General features: G+C 41.5%; 2 protein-coding genes across 4 annotated transcripts in view; one reads left to right on the plus strand and one right to left on the minus strand.

Moving 5' to 3' along the window:
- The first annotated feature begins 155 nt into the window (after positions 1 to 155).
- Positions 156 to 11083, plus strand: LOC148426582 (transmembrane protein 245-like). Of its 2 annotated transcripts, XM_088409943.1 has the most exons (18): positions 156 to 762; positions 1205 to 1322; positions 1434 to 1529; positions 1748 to 1855; positions 3186 to 3386; positions 3456 to 3625; positions 4519 to 4542; positions 5585 to 5689; positions 5772 to 5854; positions 5940 to 6030; positions 6928 to 7026; positions 7103 to 7234; positions 7312 to 7434; positions 7515 to 7660; positions 8389 to 8489; positions 8561 to 8735; positions 8956 to 9150; positions 9231 to 11083. In XM_088409943.1, the coding sequence occupies exons 1-18, from the start codon at positions 163 to 165 to the stop codon at positions 9277 to 9279; spliced, it is 2616 nt and encodes an 871-aa protein (XP_088266069.1). In that variant the 5' UTR covers positions 156 to 162; the 3' UTR covers positions 9280 to 11083. The 2 variants fall into 2 exon arrangements, with proteins under 2 accessions (XP_088266069.1, XP_088266070.1); XM_088409944.1 differs by lacking the exon at positions 4519 to 4542.
- A 1081-nt stretch (positions 11084 to 12164) lies between these two features.
- Positions 12165 to 22470, minus strand: part of LOC148426583 (polypeptide N-acetylgalactosaminyltransferase 1) — a 51633-nt gene continuing 41327 nt past the window's right edge. For both annotated transcript variants that reach the window (XM_088409946.1, XM_088409947.1), the window contains 6 exons: positions 19584 to 19701; positions 19300 to 19480; positions 17650 to 17789; positions 17446 to 17544; positions 17210 to 17344; positions 12165 to 14329 (listed from right to left, as the gene is read on the minus strand). In XM_088409946.1, coding sequence (XP_088266072.1) covers positions 14183 to 14329; positions 17210 to 17344; positions 17446 to 17544; positions 17650 to 17789; positions 19300 to 19480; positions 19584 to 19701 — 820 coding nt within the window. In that variant the 3' untranslated portion in view covers positions 12165 to 14182. The remainder of the gene's footprint in view (positions 14330 to 17209; positions 17345 to 17445; positions 17545 to 17649; positions 17790 to 19299; positions 19481 to 19583; positions 19702 to 22470) is intronic.

Consider the following 22470-nt stretch of genomic DNA (forward strand, 5'->3'; position numbering starts at 1 on the left):
AACGAAAAAAAACATGTAAAAAAGTTTTCATACGAAAATAGTGTTTTGGGGGAGCGGGAGCTAAAGCGAAGAAAGCTTCTTCATAAACTACGTTTCCCAAGGTGCCCTTTGTTGTTACGTCACGCGTTCGCCTTTCACACGAGCCCGGAGTTCGGGTTGAACATGGCGGACGAGGGGGACTCGTCACCGGACCCTGCCGCGGCTCCTTCGTCGGGGAGCCCCCACCCGGGGCGGCCGCACTCCGTGTCGTTCTCCGAGAGCGTCCAGCCGGCCGTGGGAATGATGAGCCAGCTGCTAAGCCAGCCGTCCTCGCTCAAGTTCGACAAAAACATCAAGCAGGCCTTCTACAACACGGGGGCCATGATCTTCGTGGCCATCTGCTGCGGGGCGGCGGTGCTGGTCTACTTCATCCTGGAGGCCTTCCTCCGGCCGCTCCTGTGGGCAGTGTTGTGCGGAACATTCCTCCACCCCTTCAAGCACTCCCTCGCCTTGCTCGGACGCTCTTGGCTGAGCGGCCTGCAGGACACCGGCACGCCCATCGTGGTGGGCACCCTGCTGGTGCCTGTGTGGTGCGTCAACCACACGGTGGACTTCATGGGCCGGCAGGTGATGGACAAGCTCCCCCTGCTGCTGGCCATCGGAGCCGGGGCGCCGCTGCTCTACCTGCTCTACCTGTCGTGGAGCTTGGTCGGCATGCAGGTGCTTCTCGGTCACCTGTGGGGGATCATCGCGGCGGGGTTGGACTGTTTCCACGCGGTCTGGGTGAGTGGATTGACAATGACAGCTGACTTCCGACCCCCTTTCTCCACATGATCAAAGACCCGATGGGTGTGCTTGGGAATGTGGGTCAACCGACACAGTCTGGCTCCGCTTACGTTTTTGGGGGCTAGATCGGCATTTGCGCCGTTGTGTATATAATGTACAAGGTGCGCCTGCAAAGTTCCAGGATTGGTATCGCTGAAAACTGGCAAAATGGCCGAATGGATTTAGCACCCACCCTATTATATCTCGGCGTCCAACTGACATCAGCCTCACACTTTTGAGGCTTAGGGCTTCGAATTGCTAGCTAGCTGGTCTAGAGTGTACTTTGCTGGGCTTGTGAGTCAATGTGTGTATTTAATCACGAATACAAAGAAAAGCTGTGAGCATTGATTACATTTCTCCACATTGTCTGTGTTAAACTTTCTTTGCTCTGCGCTGACAGGTTTGCACAGTGGTCATCGGCTATTTATTGGCAGTCTGCTTTAAATGGAGCCCCCACACCGAAGGATACCTGAGGTCCGCCGCCCTGCCCGTATGGACCACCTTTCTTGTCTACATTGGTGGGTGAAAGTAACATGAGAAAGTCTCCCATTATTTATAGTACGCAGCCTTGAGGCTTTAAAATGTTTCACGTGGTTGAGTATAACAGTTTGGCAATGTTTTTCATCTAGTGTCTTTGACGGGCCCGTGGAGGGTTCCTTTATTTGTGGTGATGGTGTTGCTGCTGGTTGTGGGCTCCCAAGAGAAGCCTCCTGTCCCTGGTAGAGGTGAGGCGTAACGAATGGCTACTCATGAATGGGAATTGAGTGTTTGAGTTGCCCTAATGTGAAGAATTAAAAATGCTGACTGTTGTCATGTATTGTGATGGCCCACCCGTCATGGATAAGCACGGGCGCTGGTCTTTTCAATCACTTTGGAAAAAGCAATCACTAACCTAACGCTTTTGTCTATTTATTTATTTTTTCTGTTCTACCGGTCAATTCAGGTGAGCTGTCTGGGCAGGTGTTGTCATTTGCTGCTAACACTATTTACATGGCCATTGCTTGTGGCAACCTGCACTCCAAAATTGACCCCAGCGATGAAGGCACTACAAGTGAGGATGTTTTTTTATTTTTATCCATTTGTTTTTTTTCTAATGGTTTATCAATGCAACATACAATACGTTAAAAGCTCCATCAATACTTGCATAACAAATGCAGCTTATTATATAGTGTGGCGTAAGAAAGTCGACTCGCCCCTTTGTCAGGTTCGTGTCAAACATTAGACCAAGATAAATATTTTATAAAGATTTTCCGTCGGTAACAAACAGAAGAAAGTTTGGAAACACTATCAGATGGTCTCAAACACACATCAATAGGGCAACAAATTCAAGCTAACGCTTGAGAATGCACAGCTGTGAACTGAAAGTCATTCCGAGTCATAAAGCATCATTCACATCATAAAGTTGAGTGAGACAATACCAAGACGTTCAAAGCTGGAATCGGGGCAAAAACTCCCCTTTTTGAAGAATATTCATTTCAAGCCCTATTCTGTTTTGAGCAATGTTGTTGTCGATAAAAATAATTCTATCAGCATTTCTTTATCTACGATTTAGGTTTTTTTTTTTTAATCCTCTTACTTTGAACCGTCACACCCCAGTCTACAAGCGCCCGTGTCCTGCATGTTTTCCAGGTTTTTCTTTGTCACAGACTTGATTCAAATGATCAGCTTATTAGCGAGCTCCGCAGAAGCTTCATAATGATCTAGGCAACCATCCGCTTTTTAGTAACCTGCGGCATATTCTAAAATCACATTTTGACATGGCCGTAAGGCTGTTATGCTATATGTATAGTCAATAATTAATTACATCTTTAATTAATCAATTTTTATGATGTTTAAGTAGTTAAACTAAAAGAAAAGTAAGAAAAAGTTTGGACAGCTTTGGTTTAGACAAGGTGTTTCCAAACTTTTGACTGGTACTGTTTAACCTGTCACACACAGTTGCAAAACAAACAGATTTTACACCTTCCAACCCACACAGCCACTCATACACCCTCCTAACTTGGTTTGTTGCTGTGTTCAGAATTAATGCAAACCCATTAAATTAGAGTGAAAAATATTAACAGTTGTTCTCATCAACTTAGTTGAATTTCCCCTTCATGTTCTTGTAATGATATTCCGTCAAGTCATTAATTCACAAAGTCTTGAGGGTTTTAGAGTGTTCAAAAAACCCGGACAAACAGACTAGTGCAGCGTTTTCATTCTGAATAAAAACAAAACACACTGGAAATAACAATTGCTCTCAAAAGGGGATTTTCCACGTGAAATTTTACCGATTCACTTGCTGCATTCTGAAAAGCGTGCAGATTTTTTTTTTCTCGACCAAGCATTTCCATAAAAGATTTAGACTACTTTCTGTTTGTCTTAACATGCATTTCTGCAAGATGGCAACGACACAGTGGATGACCTCCCTACAACTCCGCGGTTCCCTCAGAGCTCACGAAGAGTACCGGTGGGTCTTTTCCAGAAGAAGTCCCCCCACAAGGCCAGTGACATCTACTTCATCCTTCTGGCCTGGGCCATAGTCCTGGTCCAGGTCTGGCTGAACTTGTGGGTCCTCCAGCTGCTGCCCATCCCCGTGGCCGGTAAAACGCGACCCGGCACTCCCTAATTTGCCTCCTAGCCGTCCGCCTCACACCTGCGCCGATACGTAGTGTGGATGATGAAGAAGTTGGTGGTCCATTTTGGCCTGAAGAGCTTTGCGGCGAGGACGCTGAGCTCCTGGTGGGCCGCGCTGGAGGGGTTCGGCCGAGAACGAGAGGAGGCTCTGCTGCCGGGTCCCATCAAAGGCTTGGCGCAGTTCTTGCTGCGTATCGACACTAAGGTAACGCTTGTCCAAAGTAAATTTTTTCCACTTGTGAAGCATGGGTGCATTTTAGAAACAGGATTTGATATATTTATAGTATTGTGAAAACATAGTGTCCCCCTTCCTGATTTCTGTGTTTTTTGCATATTTATCACTCACAAAGGTTTCTTTTGTTTTGGCTCATTGTCCTGCTACATAATCCAAGAGCGGTTGCGTTTGAGGGCAGAAACTTATATGTAGATGTTTTCCTTCAGGATCTTCTGGTAAACAACAGAAGTCCTTTTTCGGTCAACCACATTAAGTTGTCCTGTGCCTGAAGAAGCAAAGCAGGCCCAGACCACGACATTGCCCCCACCAAACGCTGTGCCATTTTTACACCAGAATTCACACACCTTCCCAAAAGTTTCATTTTTGACTCGTCGGTCCACAGAATATTTCTTCAAAAGTCTTTAGGATCATCAAGATGCTTTTTGGAATATGTGGGAGGAGCCTTTGTGTATATACCTGGGTTGTCTGTGTAATATTGAAATTGGTTTGAAGAAATGAAACTTTTGCAAATATCGACAAATATGCAAAAAAACACAAGTCATCAAGAGGGAAAACACCTTTTCACAGCACAGTATGTGTTTAATTTTCTAATCGAGGTGAGATGTTTGTTTACGCGTACATCCCACTTGAACTAAGCCCCCTATTTGAGCACAGTATTCAAGTGACGCACGGCACTCAAGTACTTTTACCTTTTTAAAGTCACCACACCGGCAATCAGCCTGTAATGAACACCCTGCTTGCCACGCGCCCGCACGCAAACACAAGTGTTGTGTTGTCGTGTTGCACGCGGGGGAAATGCGCCGACTCCTGCACAAATCTTTCCAATAACAATCTCCCCAATGTCTCTTTGTCTCTTCTCCAAGCTGTGGCATTGGCTTAACAAGCAGGTAATGAGAGAGGCTGTTAGCTCAGCGCATCTGTGTGTATGTGTGCAGATGAACAAAGGAAGAAAAAAAAAAAAGACTAAAAATATTGGGTGTAATGTTCGTGAGAGAGCGAGAGAGAGAGTCACATGCTTGAACCGGCTTTAACTCCTTCATGATCCTCTCCGGCTTACGTTGCTTGTCTTGAGTTTATGCTTTTAGATTTTAGTTTTGCCCTCACAGGAAGACGCAGTAAATGGGACTCCTGCATCTGACCTGCGAGGTTTTTGCTTGAGAGCGTTTTGCTTAATCCCCTCACTTCACTTCATAACTAGGAGCAGTTTGGAAGATAGTGAAGTGAAATGTTCATTAAAAATAGTCTTCAAGATGTTTATTGTCATGGTTGAGGCTTACAATCTCCAATCACGTGAACGCATTCAGTGCCAGCTATTTTCGCAAAAATACCCACAGGCATGTATTCTTTATCCTCTCCCAAGAATGACTCGTTTTACTGCGGCTTGCTGAGGAGTTTTGACCTGCTCCATGTACAATATGCTTATTTTGCTGCCCCCTGGTGGCCAGAAGAAGCAGCCCTATGTTTTTTTTTTTTAAATGAAGTAAAAAATGTGGCAACCGATGAGCACTACTCAGGTCAAGAGATAACGATGATGATGTTTATCTTCATTTTCTTTTTTTTCTGAAGAAAGATTCAAGCTTATTGAGATGTAGCATACACGTCTGTCCTTCAGTCAACAATGATTGTTTCTTTACGATATACAATATCTCTTAATTTGATTTGAATGCTCAGTGTTTTTATTTGCCTCCACTTTGGCTTCACAGTAGAAGTTTTTTTGTTTTTGCACATCTTGAAGTGCAAAGATGTGTCTATGCTCGTGTGTGTGTGTTTGGCTTTGCTTTTTTCCCCTTTTTTGGCTCTTTACACAGTTTTTATTTTATTTTATTTTTTCAAAGCCGCCCCGGTGGAAGGACACTGCTTTCTCCTTGTGTCCCTCCCTTCTTATTTGACAGTCTTCATCTTGTGTCCACTGGTGTGTCCTCCATGCAGATGGTAGTGTGGTTGGAGCGCTCTCTGGATAAAATCATCAGCATCTTCATCATCATCCTCCTGGTTGCAGGGACCATCCTGATGGGGCTGCTGCTCACGGCCATGGTATCTCGTTAGTTATTTCTCCATCGTGCAGCAGCTCATCTCTGCGTTCTGAGTGATCTTCTCGCGGTTTGGGTGCACCCAGGTTCACCACGAAAGCGCTCACATCATTGACGTCACCAGTAATCTCATCAACGAGACCGTCTCCAAGCACCCAGAGTGGGCAAAGTACGGTGGCCATTTTGTTATTTCAGGCTGTAAATGGTGATTGCAAAGGCGAACAACTTTTTTTTTTCTTTTTTTTTCTCCCTAGCTTGCTCCCAGAAGCTCGTGTGGTCCAGAAGGCTCTCAATTCGGCCGCCACCAATGTCTACGAGCATGGGAGAGAATGGATAACGCAAAAAGTTGGCATTGCAATTTGATGTACATTTCTATTTATTCGCACTCACGTTGGTTTCCTTAGTGTTCATGCTGAACATGAAGCAAACATGTTTCTGTAAAAAAATATGTATAAAGTAAAATATTGTTTTTCCTCCAAATTATTTTTGTTTTATGACAGTTTGTCGTATTTATACATTTTAATTGTTTTTTATGCATGACATTTTGGTATCTATATCTGATAATCATAACGCTGAGAGGAAATGAATGAATTCAATATTTTTCAAGTATTCTACATTAAATCATTAAATCCAGAAGACATGTATTCATATTTTTGAAGTGTCCAGCCAATCTATTCCGGGTATTTTTCTTACATTTCGATCAAATCTTTTAAAATGTTTGTTTAAAGCACAGTCTAAAAATGGCTGGTCCTAAAATAAATTATGACCTTAGAGAATTGAGTACTCATGTAATCTGTTTAAGATTCAAGAGCTTTATTGTCATATGCAGAGTAACGCTATACAATAAAGTTCTTTCTTTTCACTTCCCCAAGCAGACTACATTCCACAAACGAGCAAATAATAAATCAGGCAATAAATTAAAAAAAAAAAAAGTAATAGAGGGTTTAAGACTATTGAGTACTAAAATAATTGATTACTTTAGGCAATTAAGTGCAAAAGTAATCATTTACTTAGGGGTTTAAGAAATTACATAATCCTTAGATACTAAAATTGTATTAGTTTAGGTACTGAAGTTATCAATTTCTTTGGATAATGAACGCATAATCAAGTACTAACTGCTTCATTACTTAAGGTAATTTAAGTACTTGAGTAATTGATTGCTTTAGGTTATCTTTCTTGAAGTAATTTGTGTACTAATTAGTCATTGTAAATATTCAGAGCAAATGTCTTGTGCGTACGCAGCTTCACAAGATGCTCGGCGACAAGGTGAACCACACGGACGCCATCGAGAAGCAGGTGCTGGAGCTTTGGGACCGGCTCTACCACTCCTGGTTTGTCAAGGTAGCGGCGGACGTCCGGCCGGCGCTTTCTCCACGGGCTCGGCCTTCCCGTAAATCCAGACCCGCTTTGTTGGTAGAACGTGACCCACTCCGGCCGCTCCCGCGGCCCCAAGTTGAATATTCAGAGGGCAAACAGCTGGTTGGTGGACATCCTGGACTGGAAGGACATCGCCTCCTTTCTGCAGGAGAATATCGAGACTCTGTGGTCTGTAAGTGCTCGATTCCGGGAACGAAATGGAGATGGCCGGTCGGCCCGAGATGTTTTTCAAGGATGGCGTTCTTTCAGATCCTGGAGTCCCTCTGGGTGGTGATGAGCAGGAACGTGGGCCTCCTCATCTCCACCACCACCACGCTCCTCACCGTCTTGTTTCACAGCGGCACGGCTCTGCTCAACTTTGTCCTCAGCCTGGTACGGAGACACCTTCCCCCGTTCCCCCCCGTCCGCCTCCTCCCGGTGTCCGCAAATGCATGGCGGCGCTGTCGTCGCAGGTGATCTTCTTGACCACCCTGTTCTACCTGCTGAGCTCCAGCGGAGAGTACTACAAACCCGTCAAGTGGGTCATCAGCCTCACCCCCCTCTCGCAGCAGGGACCTTCATCCAACATCGTTGGGCAGTCTGTGGAGGAGGCCATCAGGTTGGCAAGCAACGATATTCGTATCTCTGTAGCTTCCTCTGTTTGCGACGAGCCCAGCCTTACAATTTGGAGCCACCAGTTGTTAAGTGGTTGTTAAGTTTTTATTTACTTTTTTAATACATTCACCTCTGAACACTTCAATTTTACGCTACCTATGTTACGTCAATGTTTGTAAGTTAAGTTTTTTTTTAAACGTGGTTTATTGTCATACATGTGGAAATTCATGACTTTCATAACACTCCTTACACACATTTTGTGTTTTCATCAACGTGTCATTATTATTACTATAGTGCTAAAGTTGGGGTTATTATTATTATTGTTCTAACAAATGCTACACACTTTAAAATGATCACTGATTAATACGATTAATGGAGCCACATGTCAAGATAGTCTTTAAATACATGTGTATTTTCCCAAAAGTACTGCTGTGGTATGACTTTTCCCCTTTGCAAAAATAGAACATTATTTTTACCACTCTTTTTTTTTTTTTTTTTTAATTGGCAGGGGAGGTTTTTTTTTTCCCCCTTGCTGCCATTGGAAGAAAAGTTTGTGTAGAAAACTGGTGCAATCATTGTTAATAGATGACTTATTTTAAACTCGATTTACCTGACTAGGTCGACTTTCTCAAAGCATTATAGCTATATCATTGCACAAATACAATAATTAATATTACGACTGTAGTGCTGGCTGTGTGAAGGTTTTTAATGTGGAACATGTTTTTTTCCCAGGGGCGTGTTTGATGCCTCTCTCAAGATGGCCGCCTTCTACGGCCTGTACACTTGGCTCACTCACACCATCTTTGGCATCAACATAGTCTTCATTCCTTCAGGTGAGTGTCGCGCCTCGTCCAACCCGCGTTTCTATTCCTTCTCCGACCTTATTTTTCTCTCTTTTGATAAGCCTTGGCCGCCATCTTGGGGGCTGTGCCCTTTTTGGGCACGTACTGGGCCGCCGTGCCCGCCGTGTGTGACCTGTGGCTGGCGCAGGGCCAAGGGGTCAAGGCCGTGTTGCTGCTGGTCTGCCATCTGCTGCCCACTTACTTCGTGGACACGGCCATCTACTCGGACATCTCCGGGTGTGTATCTCAAAGGCAGGACAACTGATTTGAGATGTTAATACAGCAACGGAATTGTCTATTCATTCAAGTAAAGCTCTCAGTATGATGTAATACTTTAAAACAAACAAACAAACAAAAAAAAACAACTTCCCTCACTGTGCCATAATGATATGAGCCCCAGGCCTTCGCTTGGACCCCCTGCTTTAAGTTGAACTTCAATTTTTGTGTGTATTTTCAGGGGGGGTCACCCCTACTTGACGGGCTTGGCGGTGGCGGGCGGGGCCTACTACCTGGGTCTTGAGGGCGCCATCATCGGGCCCATCCTGCTTTGCATCCTGGTGGTGGCGGCCAACATCTACAGCGCCATGCTGATGAGCCCCAATTCGGCTGCGCCCACGCCCATCCAGGCCGGTTGGCCCCAGCCGGGCAGCAGGTCGCCATCGCCACGGCAACCCACGCTTAAATACTAACAACTTTCCTCTCACAATGATTTTTTTTGTTCCCCCCTCCCAGGGCTTTTGCTGAGTCAACACCTTCCGTTCTGAAGAAGCGCAGTGAGTGACAGCACGGCAGCGGAACGTCGCCCGTCTCCAACGCTCCTCTGCGCGCGGCTAGGCAGCTCTGGCGTGATGACGCCGCCGCCGCCACGCTTTGCTGAGGCGCAGCTCGAAGCAAAGCCAAGCCCTGCTGCTCTCAGTCAAAAAGATGGCCGACCTAGAGGTCTCGTTGACAAATAGTTTTTGCAAAGCTAGCTCCACAAGGTGAGACCATTATCCAAACGCAATTGGAACAATGTCATAGCTTCTTTCCAAAGATGTCCAATGTGGACTTTTTTTTTTATGGTGGATCATGTGCAAGGTTGTAAAGGACCATGACATTTAGGTATGGTTAACTATTGCAGCATCAAAAATATTCAGATGGATACCTTTAAGGGCGGAATGACCTCAAATCAATCCAAAAGACGTGTTTTTATGTTTCGTTTTAAGAATGCAAGACATTCAATTCCAGGTAATTTAAAAAAAACAAAAATATCAAGATTTTTTGCTGAAGGAGTGTCTAAAAATGGCTGGTTGTAAGTACTCGATTACTTTGGGTCAACTATTAAGGTATTGAAGTACTAAAGTAAACGTTACTTTAGATACTAAAGCAAATGATGACTTTAGCTAAAAATAATCAGTTGATTTGATTAGTTAGAAGCAATTTTTAGACACTCCTTGATCCAAACTAAATATAAAAAAATGGAAGAAAATATACATTTAAAGTTTCACTGTATGGGCTTAAAAAAAAAAACATACCTTTGAGGTTAAATAACGTTCAATGAAAAAAAAGGTATAAAAGTGCCAAAAATCAACGTGAAGTGATGGCTGGAGAAAAATAAGTAAAAGCTAATTCTCTGGCGCCATCTAGTGGTACATACAGGCTGTTTTGTTTGTTTTTAGGTAGTTATTTACAATTTGCAACAGGGCTCCGGATACTTATATATTTATTGATTTTGGGTGAAAATGAAATAAAACCCTACAGTACAAGCACATTAGTCATGTCATGATCAGACATGCATGCATATATTTTTAAACATTTTGGGTGTTTGACCAATTACTGACATATTAGACCTACTTGAACTTTTTCAGACGTTACTTCTAACTTTGAAAATCCCTGCTATTTTGTAGCACTACTCAGGTGTCCATACAAATATAGTTTGCGGAAAAACTGAGCTTTAATGCTTTCCACGAACACGCCGTCATTGTTTTGGAGAAGTTGTTAGGGCCTCCCAAACATTTGTGAAGTTGAAATGTTACAAATCTAAACAGCGACGTGATGTGTGGAATCACAACTGAGCCAAAAAATGGGCTAACTGAAAAGTTTGAACTTCGAAGATGAACATCAGGACGTACTTGTGCTTTTCGCATAACTTTAGGTTGAGTGCTGGTGTTTTTCTAAGTGAATGTTATCTAAGTATGACGTATAGAAGGAGACGACGTGCGAAACGAGACGCTAACTTGAAGTCTCTCTCTCGCAAAATGACCACAGTGGTGTTAATCTACGCAAGTTCTCAGACATGGGGCCGATTTGATCGTATTTATTTCCTTGGTTTTCGCTACACTTGGCACTTTGAAGAGTTGTGTAGTGCTGATAGCCACCTAAAAGAAGGCGTGCAATCAGTGGCGAGTGATGACTCATAATCGTGTGTGTGTGTGCTAGATAAGATAGGAGCATTGGGTTGGTTTTTTTGGAACAAGTGTGTGTGTTTTTGTAGTACGCATATTACCTGTTAACGCTTTTATTTTTGTTTTTATTACTACTTTACTGTCTGTTTTTCTCCATGACTGGATATGCACTGCCAAATAAACACCACCGTTTGAAGAAAACGAGTAGCTGTTTTTTGTTCTTTTTTTTTGCGATTAAAGAATGTCTTACATGGTTGCTTTTTTTGCACCTTATTATACATGGTTGCTTAGAGAGAAAAAAAGCCTCATGTATTTTTTTTCTCCTATAACAAAAAACACTGCATAAATATGTGTTTGTGGATGGAAAAAAAATATTTATGAGTGTGAAAATCATGACTGCTTGCGTGTCTAAAAAACAAGTGAAATCACCTTTGTGATCTGAAAAATGTGAAATTCACATTTGTGTAACCGGGAAAAAAATGTAGAGAACACATTTGAGGAAAAAACAAAATTGTACATCTGGAAAAATGTGAACCACAAATATAGTTTTGAGTCTAAAAACATGAAAATCAGAAATATCTGTGGGTCGAAAAGCACATGAAAATAACCGTTTTTTGGATTGAAAAACATGATGCATTTGTGTCTGAAAACCAAGCGTATACGTGGCTCTAAAAAACACATTAAAATCACATATGTATGGATCCAGAAAACGTGAAAATCACGTGGGGCTGGAAAACATTTAAATCGCGAATGCATTGTGCAAATAATTTTGAGCCATATTTCCATACGCGGGATGCCCTCTGCATGTTTTTTTTCTGCAGCAAATGAGACTTCTGAAGCCCCATTTTTATTTCATGGTCCCGCTTAAGCAGAATGCTGTGAAATCTTGATGAAAAAAACTTTTTTTTATACCCTATTTTTATAAAATACAAGGAAATCCATTATTCAGTGAGTAGAAGAAGCACACATAACAGAATAATCATACAATATTTAACGTCAATGGAAAACAATGTTTTCTGGATTTTTTTTTTTTTTTTTTGCTCATGAATAATTCAGTGCGTCGTGTTGAAAATCCTTTGAGAGACCGTAAAGATGGTTCAGTGCCATCGTGCCCCCACAATTGAACAGCACATCAATTATTTCTCAGCGCTAGAAATCGACGCATAATAAGCAGTCAAAATCACTCTTTACGTCCGTTAGGCACATTTAAATTTATAGTTAAGTTGCCTTTGCCTGTAAAAATAAATAAATGAAATGAATGCTGAGGAATGAGAAAGACTGGTGATGGTTGTCCTTATCAGGCCTTCGTTTTATTTTCTACATCTGGATGCGTTCATTGTGGAAAAAAGCTGCAAGTGTCAGCACATTTCAGTACAATCCAAATAAGAAAATGTCCTTGGGGGCCGCATGGCAGCCGCTCCCTTGAACCAACGCTAAGATGATGCTTCTAAAGAGTGTAAACACCTTCGCTGTGTTGGGAATCATTTACACATTCCAGATTTCCTGGTCACTCTCTAAGGATTTTTTATGTAGTGGATTGAAAAATCCACTCAAATGATTGTTAACTTTTTAAGTGGACCAAAGGCCCTGGAGTAACAGAGCAGCCCCGGACCATCACACAGCATTTTTTTTGTTTTTGGTCCTTTGTATAAAAAATTATTTTGCGACCGCAGCGAATGACTTTCCTAGATTTTTTTTTTATGTTGCCATTTTATATAATAATCCCCATACTGTATACCCAGCCACTGTGTAATATATATTTTTTTAGAGGACTAAGGCCCAGACCTTCACAACTTGTTTACAAAAATAAAATCCTTAGTGATTATGCAGTGGTGATTCAGTAGGGAAGGAGTGAATGATTCTGAGCACAGCTTGTAATGACATCACAGACTCACAGTGATATGCAATAGATGAAACAAGATGGCCGTTGGCGCCCAACTACACTATGAGATATGATGTAAAATGTATGAAAGGTGGAGTTAAAATATGACCATGTGAAGTAATCACTTTCCTAGAATAATGGCATGATCAAACAAAAAAATCGCTTCCTACTCATACAGTATTTTGTAACGATTTCCTTTTATGGGTAAAAATGTAATTCTCTGTTTGAAGTATGGAGCTGACTAGTAGACGTGACCAACGTTTGCTTTATGGTCAAAATACGACTTGCCATTATTTTAAGACGGTGACAATATGTAATGTCTTCCTCTCAGCTCTTTTTGTGCCTGAATGACTCAGCGGCGCCCTCCCACAGGCTTTGTGGAGAATTGTTCTCAAAACAACTGAAATAGAAGAAGCAGCAAAATGACTAATGAGGTAAATTTGGCCGTAGGTTAAGATCAAGGTCATTCACACACTCCGCTCCGGAGTGTTGCGGGGTTCCAAAACTGAGACCCCAATCTTGTATCAGGTAAGACTTTTTGTTTGGTTTCTTGTCATAAAATCGCCAAAAAAAAAAAGATGATCATACTCAAAATTGATTTGACTTCACGGTCATAACGGCCCTCTGACACAAACTCCAACGTGTTCCACGATGTAGGCATTCGGCTTATCCTCAGTTTATGTGGGATACATGAGCGGCAGTAACTTGTCTAATTAGGATGTAGCTTAACATAAGTTAGGCCGTGATGTTGGAGAAACCCTGCTTGTAAGCACCCAATGGACTCAAGGGACAGGTTGGATGCGTGTTAGCTTCAATGCTAAACGGGACGAAAGACAGCCATGTAGAAACAGCACATAGAAAAGATATGATATCACAAATATGTTATTTGTCATCTTAAGATCACGTTTGGTCCTCCTGCCCCTCCCCCCTCCTTAAAATGTGCTCGGTTCTCGAGGGCCACGTCAGTCTGCAAGGGTGTAGGGACCATGAGAAGACACTAGAGGGAGACACACACCTTAAGGAGGCACACAATGGAGAACAGCCTTCTTCATAGGAGTTCATGTTCACAATTCATGACAATTAAATAAAAAAAAAAAAAAAACAACAACAAACATTCAAGTCACACACACACAAATTAAGTGCACACACTCCGTAACAAGAGGCAGTCAGTAAACGTTACATGATGATGTGACGTGGGCATCGGTCGCTGGCTGACATCGTCCAGCGGCCTCTGCTCTGGGGGGGAGGGGGGGTTTTGTTCTTTCCCTCAGTCTTCCTCCTGAGGATGCTCCTCCAGGTCGTACCGTCCCAGGCGTCCTCCTCTCACATCCACACGGAGCCTTTGTTTTGTTTGTTTTTTTTTGCGCCCCGTGGCTTGCAGCGGTCCGGCCGCCCCGCGCGTGTGAGATCGTGCGGCATCAGAAGACCTCCGGTAGTGTGACGTTGCGGAGCAGCCACTGCTGCGAGCGCGAGTGCGTGCAGTCTCTGACGCTGGGCACCTGACTGTCCTCCTCGCTGGCCTTGTCCAAACACTGGTTGCTGTTCACGTGCACCAGGCTAAGCTTCTGCACAAGGCAAACACACACCCCGCCGTTCCGTTAAAATCGATACGTAAACAGACCGCTACCATCACATGACAGCTCGGGCCGTCTCCGAGGATGGGATGAGACACGAATCCGACAAGACGAGATGTCACATGAGAGTCAGTCCGCAACCATGACACGAGGTGAGATTCTGGCAACATTTGTAATGTAAAAACAATATAAATGTTGCGTTTGTTTTTTTTTTAACAGCAACATTAAGCCTTTTCCCCCCATTGGGACAATGCGTCCCTGTGCTTTTCAAAAAATGCCAGCCGCTATAGGATTGGTAGCAATAGGAGGAAATGGCATCCCAGCGGTTCATTACAAACCTATCTACACGGTCTAGTTTTTCCATTGACAAACAAGCCAGTGCTGGGCCCACTGTCGGCAAGGTCGCTTGCGTTGTACAATTTCCCGTCAAATATAGAAATATATTGATAATATGTGCTATATATGTGTGTGTGGTACAATGGATTACAATGTATTGTAGGCTTTTGGTCATCATTTTTATTTCTCTGGCATGTTTATATTATCATTGTTATTATAAAATACAGATGGGACAAAAAAATCCCAGCGCCTGTAACCTAATCAATGGAATTAGGATTTTTTTTTTCAAACTAATTAATAAATTAAACTAACTCATTTTTAAAAAACTTTTTTAAAACTTTTATCGTTGTTGTCTTGATATGCCAAACTTTTACCATTCATTTCTTCTACTAGAGCAGTAGTTTTTCGCAACCCCCCCAAGGGAAGAGAACACTTTCCACGCCCCTGCCCCCACTCGTCACGCCAAATATAAATAAATCATCGATAAAAATGGTATGAATATAAAATATAATATGCTATTCATTTTTAACCATAACAAAACGAAAGCAATATTAGTTAACTTTCAACTGTTATCTACGTTTTACAGTGTTGAGACAGGTTACAGGTTAGTCTAAAACTGAAAAAAAAAAACCTTAAAATGATTTTTAACCCATACAAAACAAAAAAAGCAATATGAGTTAACTTTCAACAGTTAATTACTTTTTACAGCTTTTATACAGGTTAGTCAAAAACCGAAATAAATAATCACGTGCATCAAAAGGCCTGAAAAAAAATATGCCAATGTTTCCATGAAGGACTACAAAAAAAAGAAAAAAAAAAAATCAATGAATGACTATTGTTGGGAGTGAAATGAAATGACTACTTGATTAATAAAATATTTGTTGATTCTATTGATAATTTTGACAGCTTTAATCATAACTATAGTTCTCATCAAAAATATGCAGCCCCTCCCTGTATTTCTTTCTTGTATGGCCTTGGGATTTGGAAGCAAAGAGTCAGTCCCTCTGCTTTCAGGCAAACCATTGACCCTTGACCCCACCCCTCGAGCAGCCATCTTGCACGCCCGCTTGTGTGTGATCCAGTTGACAACACAAATGCACAGCAGAGAGTGAATTTCCCCACTGACGAAACATAATGAGTATAATAAATGAAAAAAGTAATTATTCTTGCTGCAAACCGCTTTGCTGCTATAGATTTGGGATTTCTCCATTGCGGGAGGAATAAAGGCTTATTCTGGTGGTACCCGAAAGGAGCTGGATTCAGTGAGCAATAAAGAGAGCAACATTGTCAACAATTGACTTTTTAATTGCTTGTATTGAAATAGGTGCTTCTCTGGAGTGCCTTCCCACCCAACAAGTGTGAAATTAAATGTCAGCTAATCTTCTTCAGTCTTCTGCCTGAAAAAAAAAAAGTTTCCGCTCGTGCCAGCCTGAACAGCTAACTTGCACATGTGCTAATGTTAGCTACCGTAGGTTTCCGATGTGGGGGTGGGGGGTATTTGGGTTTGGTGATGTAGCGGACCACAACGTCAATTGTGTTATTCAGCAGCTTGCAGGGAAGCCCCGATTCTGTTAAATACAACCGAATCGTACACAGGCAGCAATTCGGTTATGTAGACGTTAGGCTCGTGTATTTATCGTTTTTTGCCAGATGGGATCTCCTATTTAATGCTGTTACTGAGTTGTTCTTTGCCGCATCAGTTCCCATGCAGTTACGGTGGTCTTTTGCTTTGCCCTATAGGACTTGTGTCAGTTTTTAGGCTTTAGATTCTCAGCGTCACGTTGTCAGAACATCAAGCTCTCAAGCAGTCATGTCTAGTTTCTTTCCAAGTCTAGTTTCTGAGTCTGGTTTTACGAGTCTGCTTCCCAAGCTTGCTGTTGGTTACGATGGATTTTTGTGCAGAAAGCTTTACTTTCCCAATCCCTTATCCTTTCTGTTTCGGGCTCCAAATTCAGTTTCTCGCGAGACAGATGATTTCCCGAACCAGTGATGGGAAAGTGAGAAATCGAAAATGGGTAGGATATGGCTCTCCGGGAATTGGAGTTCCCTACCCCTGTGATAGAGGGAGTCTAGTCGAAGCGATAAAAGATATATTACATATTAGATATATATATTATATATTAGATACATATTTGCTCTCATTATTGTTGAAATCAACATTAGAGTACCTAGGCACATTTTGGAAACTGTATTTATTCTAAACATTTATTTATTTATTAAAAAAAAATACTTGAAGTGTAGATTAGCCTTATCACTGCCGTTGACTCATATAATTGTCAATTACGTTTTTCTGAGCAGGGATGGCAGGGGGATTCATCTGATTCCACGCAAGTGTAAATGTTTTAATGTGGAAACACCTTAACTGATGCACAATCACCACCACAACAAAGCCATATATATATATATATATATATATATACACATATTAGACATTTAAAGAACAAAACAACAAGGTGAACAGTAAGAAGAGGAAAGGTCGTGAAGTTCACCAGCATCTGTCTAAACTGTAACGTGGCGTCAAAAAATTGTACTCACCACAGGGTCGTACTCCCACAGCTGGTTGCCTTTCAGGTGGTGACACTTGAGCATCATGACAGGACCGTTTAATTTGGACACGTCCAGACACAAGTCGTCTGTTCTAATCTCCTTGTTGGCTGTGTAGGAGAACACCTGCGAGGAGCACCATTGGTCAGATCTTTGGCGGTGGAGGGACATTTTGCCAACTTCCTGTCATGAGTGTATGTATCTCACTTTGGAGAAAGAGAATTTACCTGGTTGCCACCCATGCCGTGACAGTTGAAAATGCCGACCTTCTCGTTCTCTTTGCGGGCCATGTTGTCCAAACATTGGTTGGTCTCCACATTTCGTATCTTTATAAGCAACAGACAAATATGTTTTATTGAGATGATGAAACCACACCACGTTTGATGATGATCTGTGTGTGTGTGCGTGCATGTGTGTGTGGGTGCGTATACCTCTCCCAGGGAGTAGTAGTGGCGAGGAATCTGAGAGTCGGGATAGACGTTTTCCAAGTACCAACTGAACGGTTTACATTGAAGCTTCTGTCTGAGAGCCGTGCGAGACGTGATGTCACCGTAGTCCACTTTGGTCACGCCTGAAGACACACATACACAAGCACACTCACTTAGCCAGTGTAGTGTGGTTAAAACAGGTGCACCACAAATCCCCCAGAAATTACATAAAAGTTCTTTTATATTATTTCATCTCGAAGACTTTGTATTGGGTCTTTGCGAGGGACAACTCGATTTTTGGATCATTTTTTGTTTTAATAATAATAAAACCTTGAGATGGGGATTATCTATGAGATTCCTGGGAATGATTCAGACGCCTAAAGCCATACAGCTTGTTAACATGGTTAACCCTTGAGCCACGATGCACATTCTCAATTTCAACCCCCGCTTTTTTTTTTTTTTTGCTCAAACAATCAAAGCAGACATAAATTGGAACATAGAGGCATGTGGCTGGATTATGACGATATATCTCTATTATGAATGTCTTTTAATGTCATACATATCCATATACACATATATACACACACACACACACATACATACACACACACATATATATATATATATATATATATATATATATATATATATATATATATATATATATATATATATATATATATATATATATTTTTTTTTTTTTTTTTAAACAAGTGAGAGCATTTTTCTTTTTTTTTGTCAAGGTCACATGATCCATAAGACTATGTTCAAGGTCGTATTATTGATTAAAAGTTCAAGTCACTAAAATTTGCGCATATCTTGTAAAAGGGTTTCATATTTATTGAAGTCCCTTTCCAACAATACCCGATTTGTGAATATTGTCCTATTAGTTCTGTAATAAGGGTTCAGAGGAAGGCAGACACGCCCTTTTTTGCCAAATGTGCCAGGCTTTAACTTCCAAACCTCTACTCTGATTGACCTAAAATTTTAGATTGGTTACGCTATCATTATCAACAAGTGGATCAAGTTACATTCAAATCAAAATGGGCTTGGTTAGCAGTACATTTTTTCTATTGTTGGGTGATTATTTACTTATTATTGCTAAAAATTGCTAGATGATTTCAGTAACTTTTTAAGGATTTCAATATTGATACGAAGGAGCCCAGATTTGAAACTCCAATCTCAGAACAACCACACCCACTTTTACAATACAGCACCTTGAAACTACTGTAGTCAATGCAAATTCACCTGTAGTTTGTCAAATTAGCCTTAATAGTGACATGTTACAAAGCATTTTGATTTAAGAACAATCTATCTGTCCGTCAGAAAATATTTGTCTTGTCGAGTCTTTGCATGGGCATGTCTGACTTAGGGAAGGCAAAGTTTCAGGATAAACTTTTTTTTTTTTTTTAATTTTGCATTTTGCCAACATCTTTCCTACTCCAGTGTAGGTGTGTGTGTTGTGTGTGTGCATGCGTGCGTGTGCGTAAGTTAATTGCTGCTCTTAGGCGTGAAATTACTCACTGCCCCAGTCCCGCACTAGTGGGCCATCACAGTGATATCGCTGTCGCCAGGTTAATGGATAGATCACTCCTGCTGCACACGCGCACAGGCGCACACACACGCACGCACACACGCAGCACATGTGCTCACCGGGAGAGATGATATAGAAGAAGTTTTTAAATTCATCCATCCACACTTCAGCCAAGCGCCTGTTGTTTTTGTTGATGATCTGTCCAGTCCCTCCGGGAAACGTGTAGGGCGTGGCCTTTCGGAACACGTGACCCACGTGCGAGCACGTGACGATCTCCAGGGTTCCGCCGCACTGCCAGATCTGCGACGGGGCACGCAACCAGCAGACGGCATGCAGGTTATCGTCAACTTGACCGAGTGGAAGGAGGCGCTCATGTCACAAAGCTGCGGGTGTGTCAACTCACGCGGAAAGAGATTTCCAGGTTCTCTCCACCCCAGATGTCCATGCCGGCGTCATACGTGCCGATCTCCTGGAAATAATCTCTGTCGATGGAAAACAAGCCTCCTGCCATGGTGGGAGTTCTGGAAAAGGACACGAGCATTTCATTGTCAGTATTTTTTTGTTGTTAATGATCACAAAACAAACACAATAAGAAGACTAAATACTGTGGTGGTCATCACTGGTTAGAGCAGCTACGAATAATGTACATTATTATTTAAAAAAAAAAAAAGGACTATAAACATTCATGCATTAACTTTGGTGATTAATTCATATTTTTCTAAAGCGTAAAAAACAAAAAAACAAACTAAAAACTCACTAGTCCTATTTATTTTCTTGTGGCAGCTGAACTGTGTTGAGTTTGCAAACAAACTTAACACCAGCACAGACAGACAAAGATAGAAGTTTTTCTTTACTTTGAAAGGTAAAGTTTAAGTTGGACAACTTTGATAAAGCATCTCAGAGCAAAACATCGTCAAGTCAAGTTAGCTCCACAGAGCCTCGCAAACGCTGCTGGAGTGTGCTGCTGATGGACCAAAAGAAATCCTAAATTTTGAGAATTGTTTCTAAGGGATGACTATAAGAAAAAATGCATCTAAAGATGAGACAGATTTTGTAGTTTTCTGCAGTTGTGATTTACAAGAAAAACATCAACACTGAGCACCTTCGGCATGTCAGGATGTCAGCGCAAACCCTACTGAGGAGTACCATCGACATCATTTGACGTCATTTTTATGATTTCTTTTTTTTGATGGGTGTAGAAAAGAGTTTGGGGGAAAAACACTAACTATGGCCGTCAAAAAGCTCAAAATTGGCTCACGTGTTCTCTCTCTCTCTCTCTCTTTTTTTAAAGGCTGGCATTAAAAGAGTTCAAACAGGAACAACAAAACCATGCTGTTTCAATAAATATTTTCCATTTGATGATGTCAGCTCCAAGATTTTACTTTAGCAAAAAAAAAAAAGCAAAGAATTAGTTTATTAACTTGGCAGCACTAAAGAAAATAAATCAGGTGAGAGGGAAAACAAGTCACAAATAACATTAAGTTGGAGGAAACGTCAACATTGTGCAAGTCTTTAAGATGTATATACAGATAAGTCCCCCATTCCACGTTGTTTTCCTGCTCTGTGGCTGTGACGGTCACGTCCGCATTTAATAGTGGTTCGACGACAGCCTGCTTTCTACTTCTAAAAATAATTTCCTCTCTTGCAGCAGCGGCTTATTTTTTCTTGACGCACACGTTCACTTAAACACAAGACATCATCTTATGTCAAAAGAGAAAACACGTCTGGGTGCTGTTGTTTAACTCGGAGGAGGAAATAATAAGTGGCTCAGGTGGAGCAGGACAAATACCTTGTTGCAAAACAGATAATATTCACAGATAAAAATCAAACAGGGTGCAAAACACTGAGACTACCGCAAATACTTACAAGGAAAAATGTCTTCACATAGTTTTCTGCTTGAAATCATTATCAAATGTTTTTGTTGTATAAAAACTTAAAGCTAAAAACATAAAACACTGTTTGACCATCATTTTATTAAAGGATACTGATGTGCTGGTACTCAAGAGTTTTAGTATGTTTTTAATGGCATTGCATTTTTTTTTTTTAACTGATGGATTTGTGTTTTGCTGAGTTCTAAGGTAACCATGAGAAACTTCTAAAGAAATAACTCTTGTTTTAAGGAAGGATTGTGCCATAGTGTAGATCTCAATCATGTTCTTCTTCATTTATATGAGTCGGTTGTAGAAAGACAAAGTAAGTTAATTAATGAAAACGTTATCGTCTTGTGATGTCACTGTTGTGTGCGATTTACTCTACTTATCTAATTTCCCTCTACCTACAGTATTTATAAATTACTTTGAAAAGTGTTAGTGTATTTGAAGCAAAATTCAATGTAGCAACTGCATAAAAGACATCAATAATAACATTTTTAAAGAGAAATCAACCCCCAAAATTCTATGCAGCCTTACAAGTTCAAACACGGCATTTTGATTAATATTATTTTGAGGGAAGCAGCAAAATCTACTCATTTTTATTTATCTCCGGGGCGGACATTTTGATATTTGCTGTTACCTGAAAATGACATCGCAGTTACTCTGAGCTCATTCAACAACCAATCACAGCTCATTTGTTTTCCGGGTTTGTTTGCGTGAGCTTGGCCGTGATTGGTTGTTACCTAAGCCCCGAGCAGGAGCCAGTCTGTGATAAAATGGCTGCACCTTAAGATGTATAAAAACATGATGATTTCACTGCTCAATTCATTTTTCAGTAACACCTTATTAATCAGAATGCCATGCTTGGATGAGTGGAAGCACATAGAATAAATTATTGTCAAGAAAGGATTTATGGCAATTGGATGGCGCATAGTGTTTTGGTCACTTTTATCATGACTCAAAGGCAAAATGAGTATTTGCCAATTACTCAACACTTTTCAGATGGTAAAATATGATACATTTCTAGGGGTTCCATTCTAATATAGTCATTTTTTTCAATAAAGTCCTTTTATGGCTTTGCCGTTTCTGAGTCTCTTTGCTTGCTGAAGGAGCAAAGACTTTGCAGTAAATTACAAGGTGCAGAAACCCATAACAGCACTTTAGTTATTGTGGCTTCCCGCAGCAGTCGCCCTCCCAGTTCAACTCTCAAACAGACGTGTGCGCATGCAAAGGCCGCGGGGCGTAGCTTGTCATGCGATGGCCGCTGCGAGCACATGTGCCAATAATATCATTTGAGTCATACTAATTCTTCAATCACGCACAAGCTGCTGATATTCGTTATTGTACATAGTATTATCATTCTCATCACGACGAAGCACCGAAACCCAATTTTCCCTGAGATGAATAGTTTTTTGTTTG

The sequence above is a fragment of the Hippichthys cyanospilos genome, chromosome 3, assembly GCF_059441005.1.
Source record: "Hippichthys cyanospilos isolate Australia breed blue-spotted pipefish chromosome 3, RoL_Hcya_1.0, whole genome shotgun sequence".
Taxonomy (NCBI): domain Eukaryota; kingdom Metazoa; phylum Chordata; class Actinopteri; order Syngnathiformes; family Syngnathidae; genus Hippichthys; species Hippichthys cyanospilos.

Coding starts and splice junctions, on each gene's coding strand:
- LOC148426582 (XM_088409943.1), top strand. CDS start 163: ATGGCGGACGAGGGGGACTCGTCACCGGACCCTGCCGCGGCTCCTTCG. Junction 3,387..3,455: donor GCTGCCCATCCCCGTGGCCG/GTAAAACGCGAC, acceptor GCCGATACGTAG/TGTGGATGATGAAGAAGTTG. Junction 4,543..5,584: donor GGCATTGGCTTAACAAGCAG/GTAATGAGAGAG, acceptor TCCTCCATGCAG/ATGGTAGTGTGGTTGGAGCG.